The 6,202-nt window shown below is 34.0% G+C and overlaps 2 protein-coding genes across 2 annotated transcripts; one reads left to right on the forward strand and one right to left on the reverse strand.

Moving 5' to 3' along the window:
* Positions 1 to 1,389: 1,389 nt before the first annotated feature.
* On the forward strand, positions 1,390 to 2,789 carry LOC106641170 (GPN-loop GTPase 3). The gene is made up of 3 exons (XM_014355465.2): positions 1,390 to 1,529; positions 1,659 to 1,849; positions 1,927 to 2,789. Exons 1-3 carry the CDS (start codon positions 1,485 to 1,487, stop codon positions 2,492 to 2,494), a joined length of 804 nt encoding a protein of 267 aa, XP_014210951.1. The 5' UTR covers positions 1,390 to 1,484; the 3' UTR covers positions 2,495 to 2,789.
* Positions 2,790 to 2,858: 69 nt separating this feature from the next.
* On the reverse strand, positions 2,859 to 4,596 carry LOC106641148 (GPN-loop GTPase 1). The gene is made up of 5 exons (XM_089592694.1): positions 4,487 to 4,596; positions 4,023 to 4,256; positions 3,568 to 3,935; positions 3,267 to 3,496; positions 2,859 to 3,197 (listed from the first exon to the last, which is right to left on the reverse strand). The coding sequence occupies exons 2-5, from the start codon at positions 4,252 to 4,254 to the stop codon at positions 2,864 to 2,866; spliced, it is 1,164 nt and encodes a 387-aa protein (XP_089448820.1). The 5' UTR covers positions 4,255 to 4,256; positions 4,487 to 4,596; the 3' UTR covers positions 2,859 to 2,863.
* Positions 4,597 to 6,202: the final 1,606 nt, after the last annotated feature.

Genomic DNA, 6,202 nt, shown 5'->3' on the forward strand with positions numbered 1-6,202 from the left:
GAAGCGCTTCAAGGAAACTGTAAATATATACATATAGCAGATCGTGATGAAATTAAAATAATGAATATATATATGTATTTCGTGGGTATATAGTTTTTCGATAATCAAAACAACGACACAATTATTTGTCGAAATGGAACGAGGAAACTAAGCTGCAATTATTTTATCATTCGAGAAAAACAAAGAGGTTGTACTCTATAGACGCACCTTACCCATATACTTTTCAAAGAGCCACGAGAAGGGGAAGGGCGAAATTACTGTAACTGCAGCAACATCGGATTGAATCGTCGGACACGATGGGATTAATTGCTTATTAAATGTAATTGCGTCGTCCGCGAGTAGCCCCCGCCGGGGGAAAGCTCCAGGCTTCCTTATCCATTGTCTTGGAGTGCTGGGATGTCAAAAAAAAATTTTAATCGAATCTCTTGGCACAAAAGAGAATCGAGGGTATCGAGATCATCTCTCTCTCTCTCTCTCTCCACGACGGATACAATAACTATTTTTACACGTGGTAGCATTATGATTATTATGTCGGTGGCTCATCAGAAATATTTCCGAAAGTCCACACTTTTTTCGCCTCTTTTGCGGGAAAATACCCGATGTATGATTGCTTCGGATATCAAAGATAGACATCGCGGTTGTTTGGAACTTTCATTGTATGTATAGTGTTACAGTCAATAATCTGTCTTGTTCTCGTGTTTTTTTCTTTGCGTAATAAATTTTTATTTGCGTTCACAAGTACTTATTCGTGAACAGGTGTTTTCTCTCTACACAAAATCATGTTTCCACGCAAATATCTTTTATGGTAATTATTGAAAAAGTCAGAATTACCAATTACTTAGTAATAATCACTTTATCTGTGATGCATACCTACTGCATAAGTAATACTTGTTCGTTTTTGTATGTACGCGTAACGATTTTTGGTTCTCAAAATTATTGCAGAAAATGTATATAAGTAAGTATGGCTATCAAGGTATACCATGATAAGTGAGAAAATATTATTTGATGTTTCGTCCCGGGAGCACGCCAGGACTCATCAGTAAGGCTGATGACGTGCTCCCTGCCTTAGACACCTATATCGGTGGGGATACCCTAGCTCAATCTTAAACGCCGTTATATATTAACCAACATGAAATCCGGGCACTTGCGAGAAGGTCGAGTGACATGGTTAGACGCCTAGCGGAGAAGGACGGAGAGCCGAAGTGTACGTACATGTGTGTGAGAGGGTCCCCACATAAGTAATATGGCATCGCACTCTATCATATGTTTGCCAAATCATATTGCAGTTCTTACGTTTTATACTTACGACGTGATGGTACTGTCACTTTCTACTCTGCCGTCAGTAAAGATTTTGACTAGCGAAAGCGACCGGACAAAAAATATAAACATAAGTATACGTGAAATTCAAACGTCTCGTAGAGAACGTTTTCTTTTTTTATTTAAAGTGTACTTAACGTTCATTACTTTTATTAAAAATTTAAAAAATGAGGTACGGACAATTAGTGATTGGACCGGCAGGCAGTGGCAAGGTAATCACTTTAAATTTTCATTAAATTTACTCATCTAACCTAAGTAGCGATGATACGAAAAACAAACTGTTTAAAAAGTAAGTATAAATCATATTCAAAAATACTTACCCTCTTGTATTTTTATTTTAGTCCACGTACTGTTCTATAATGCAAAAACATGCTGCTGCCGACAGAAGAACAATTGACGTTGTCAATCTCGATCCTGCAGCCGAACACTTTGATTATGACTGTCTCATTGATATCAGAGAGCTTATTTCTGTGGACGATGTTGCAGAAACTCTGAATTTGGGACCCAATGGTTCTCTGGTGTATAGTTTTGAGTGAGTTTTTCTTTTCAGAAAAAATCTCCAACTAATGCTAAATCAATTGTTTAAGTAGAGTAAATTTTACTTTTTAGATACTTGATAAAAAATTTGTCTTGGCTCAAGGATGAACTGAAAGATACCGACGATGATTACATTATCTTTGACTGTCCTGGACAATTGGAGTTGTATACGCACATGACAGTTATGAAAGACTTGATCACTGCTTTGCAAGACTCCAATTTCCACTTATGTGTGGTGTTTTTAGTTGACAGTCAGTTCTTGGTTGATGCATCAAAATTTTTGTCCGGCACAATGGCTGCACTGACGGCTATGATTAATTTGGAATTGCCTCACGTGAATGTTCTCAGTAAAATGGATTTGTTGTCAAAAGCTGCTAGGAAACAGTTGGACATGTACTTGGAACCTGATCCAATGAATTTACTTGCTGAAGAAGATGACGACCATTACAGCAAGCTCACGCAAGCACTTGGTAGAGTCATCGAAGATTACAGCTTGGTCAGATTCTTACCACTAAATATTAAAGATGAAGAGAGTATAGCAGATATAAAATTGACAGTTGATAATATTATTCAGTATGGCGAGGAAGAAGATGTAAGAATGAGAGACTTTGATGAACCTGATCCTGAAGATGATGACTAAATATGTTGAAATTTTTTATAAATTGTAAAAAAGCTGTAAATACAAAAATGTAAGTTTTTATAAATTATTTTTTTTTAAATCGTTATTTTTATAATCACCTGAGTATCTTGTAACCGCGATTTTTTTATCAACAATAATTCGAAACTGAGTTACGGAACACATGCAACGAGTAAAGTAAAATTTAAAAAAAAACTACAATCATGATATACACAAACTATAGTAGTCCTGTATCAACGGGAACGTATGTGACGATTATTATTATTCTAATTTACAAATGATTAACAAAAACAATCGACTGTACAGTTTTGAAATAAAAAATGTTTTATTGCAAAAATATAATAATCAATAAATACTTAAACCTATTTAAAACTATGATTCATTAGAAGATGACTGTTGATTCATGGTTCTTTTTTCATGATCTCGTTTGTGTTTTTCCAAAAAGTTTTTAAATGATTCAGCTTCTTTACGTTCATCTTCATCTACTTCAGTGGCATTTTCTGTACCTTCTTCATCTTCACTTGATTCATTTGCTGGGTGCTTCAAATAAATATCAGATATTTCTCTTCCACTGTTGACTGTTGTAATGAGAGGAACCTGTTCTCCAGAAGTAGCTTTTGCTGCACTCAACAATTGCTGTTCTTTTTTTTTCTGCTGTTCCTTCACTTTTTTATCCCGAATTTGTTGCCACTTAACTCGGTAGTGTCTAATAGAAAAAAAATTATATTTTCATAAATGTGTTGGTAAAAAAAAAAAACTCATTGTAATATCTTACTCGTAATACTCCTTCCTGGCATTAGTAACAAGCGTAAGAAAGTTTGAAATTCCAGTTCCTGTTATCGATGAAACTCCGCAACAGAGTAGATTATTGTAGAATTCATCAAGAGCAAGTGCCATACTGCGTGTTAAATTACTGATGTAAGACGTTTCGGACTCCAGTACCTCTTGAAACGCTTCAAAGTCTTGCATCCATTCAATGGCATAGCTGTGATCCACTATATCAGTCTAAAAATTAAATTCTCATAATTACTTTTTCATAGATACAAATGAGATGCAATTTTTTTTCCTTTACTTACTTTGTTCATTACCACAATCAAAGGCAACTTGTTAGTTTTGTATAAAATAGAGCAAGCATACAGCATATTGGACATAAATGTAACAGGCTTGACACTTCGAACAGTGTCCATAACGTAAACAATTACAGTGGGAAAATGAGATGCCAATGCTTCCGTTATAATTGCACCACTAGCTGACCAAGTGAAAACCTCAATTTGACCTGGTGTATCTATAACTACATATTTGTGATTTTTTCCTGCTTTTTTCACGAGATCTATGACCTGATCAAATTTAGTTGAAAATAAATTTAAGGCCGTGACGATTCCTCCATTTGGTCCTAAACTATATTGTTTCATGACTTCTTTGTAATTGACTGTATCTCTTATATCTGCAGTTTCAAATAAAAACTTAAACATCTGATAAAATAAAAATTATACATCAAATAATAATAACCAGTGCTCAAAATCATAAATACCAATATTAGCAGGATAAGGAACTTCGTTGCATGCAGGGTCCAAGTTAATAACGTAGGGTTTATCGCCGTCGTACATTTTAGTTACAAGTTGGGTGACAAATGTAGTTTTTCCTGAACCTGCCATTCCAAGCACTATTATACAGGTTGGCTTGTCTTTTTCATCCGTGCTATCTTTCTCAGAGCTCTTCGAGCTACCCTCTGTAGACTCCGATTTTGTATCCATTGATGCCATAGCTGTGGTAATGTGAATATTTGAAAAATCATTTACATTTTGTAATGAAAAATACCGTAGTTTACTGATTATTGAAAAACTTCAAAATTTCAACGCGCACATACAGATGTATATTATTGCGAATTGTAAAATGAAAAAAAAAAAAAAAAACCTAAAAAGCTTTGCAAAACCAAAACAATAATTTACGGTTTTAGAAAAATTGTAATCAGCTCAGTTAAATAGGCATGCTTACGTGCTTTTGTAGAGAAAAGTCAGAATTATTGTTATCGGTTATATCACACTATATTTTTATTCAACTTTATTATACAGTGCAATCGCGAGCAATTATAACCGCAGCACACTCCACACTGCACGTGCAAAGTGCATGCAGACAAACATCAGTATAGTAAAGAGAGCAGACTACACACATATATATATACATATATAAAAATATGACATACGAGCATCGAGCACACCGGCCATTTAAAATATTTCTTCTATTTAAGTATAGGTAAGTACTTATATGTAACACTTATTGCATGTAATTTAGAGTACATCATGCATGATGATTTAATAAAATTCAACAATCGTTTTTAAGACGTTTTAAGAGTCAAGTTGAAAAAGTAAAAGTACGAAGGCGAGATTAAAGTAGTATAGAATAGATATAGACTTAACATAAAAAACATCAAATTGTAATTTTTTTGTAACAATGATGGGATATGCAATAATAACAATATATGTATCCGTCTGTTTGTAATATATCCCAAACTGCCTAATATATAAGTACACCTGTTGCGACCGGCAACTGCAGCCGGCACGCATATAATATTACTTATGTTCTTCGTCACTCACGTAGCAATAATTATTCTCGCAATTATTGGATTTACCTTATTCTTATATTATTTTCACTGCGCTACTTATTTCTCTTATATTTTACTATTTATGTATAAAATGCACGCATGTCAATTACAAATCGTACCATTGAGGACTGTAAAATTGATAGATCACGCGATTATCAGCCTGCGTAACATGATTGGCTTACTCATGCTTTTTAATATTTAATTCTGTTGCATGTTTATGTAATTGCGAAACTCGAAGATTGTTTGATGAGTTATATTCGAAACTCAAATGTATTCTTGACTTGACTAGTACTTGGTAAAAATCATTGCTAAACATCTCATCATCCATGTGCGAGTGATTAAAAGTATATATAGTTTTCAAGTTTTTTAGTAACGAAACAACTTTTGGAAAACTTTTCTTCTCGTCTTGACCAGCATGATTATTCAACTTAAAAATTTGTCATTATATTCATTCGTAAATTAAATAAAGTTTAACGTGTCGTTACCATTTTTTTTTTTTTTTGGTCAGCAGCAGTGCCGAGAAAAACTTTCTCGACAAAATGTTCACATTAAAAATACCAGACAAATACAATCCCTCAGTTAATTAGCGGAATATAAATATATCAGGAGATGAGAAAAAAGAGATATCCAGCTTTGATGTATCCAAAAGCTCTTAAAAGTCTTAAAACGTTCGTGGCGGCTCGTGCATGTCACTCTTTAGTAAAGGATTCTCGTAATTAAATAATAAATTTCTTCATAATAATGTTAAGAGTACATACAAAAAAAAATTGGCACGAGAATTGGGTACGTTTTGTGTAAAAAAAATTTTTTAAAGAGCAATCGCTTAAAGGGTTTTTTTTTTTTAAGATCAAAAGAAAACTCACGTCATACATTTATGTCAATAGGTATCTAATTTATCATACGATGATTGCCGCGGCTTCGGCAATTGCGATATTCCCGGGCTTGACGAATTCATATATTATACACGACAGTAAAAAAAAAACATTTCTCACTGCAGGTATACTTACTGGCAATATTCTTCACACGCACTTTGTTAATTCGAAAAAATAATCGCTGACATAAAAAAAAGTGTTGGCGCCACACAAATGTGGGTGGGTGCGCGTGGGTGG

The sequence above is a fragment of the Copidosoma floridanum genome, unplaced genomic scaffold (assembly GCF_036245765.1).
Source record: "Copidosoma floridanum isolate Cflo_tuat_1 unplaced genomic scaffold, Cflo_Japanese_pri ptg000019l, whole genome shotgun sequence".
NCBI classification, from domain to species: domain Eukaryota; kingdom Metazoa; phylum Arthropoda; class Insecta; order Hymenoptera; family Encyrtidae; genus Copidosoma; species Copidosoma floridanum.

Bases quoted from the DNA above. Each gene is read 5' to 3' on its own strand.
- LOC106641170 (XM_014355465.2), top strand. From the start codon at position 1,485: ATGAGGTACGGACAATTAGTGATTGGACCGGCAGGCAGTGGCAAG. The intron at 1,530-1,658 runs GTAATCACTTTA...TTTTTATTTTAG, and splicing joins GACCGGCAGGCAGTGGCAAG to TCCACGTACTGTTCTATAAT. The intron at 1,850-1,926 runs GTGAGTTTTTCT...TTTACTTTTTAG, and splicing joins TCTCTGGTGTATAGTTTTGA to ATACTTGATAAAAAATTTGT.
- LOC106641148 (XM_089592694.1), bottom strand. From the start codon at position 4,254: ATGGCATCAATGGATACAAAATCGGAGTCTACAGAGGGTAGCTCGAAG. The intron at 3,497-3,567 runs GTAAGTAAAGGA...TTTAATTTTTAG, and splicing joins TGATTGTGGTAATGAACAAA to ACTGATATAGTGGATCACAG. The intron at 3,198-3,266 runs GTAAGATATTAC...TTTTTCTATTAG, and splicing joins GCCAGGAAGGAGTATTACGA to ACACTACCGAGTTAAGTGGC.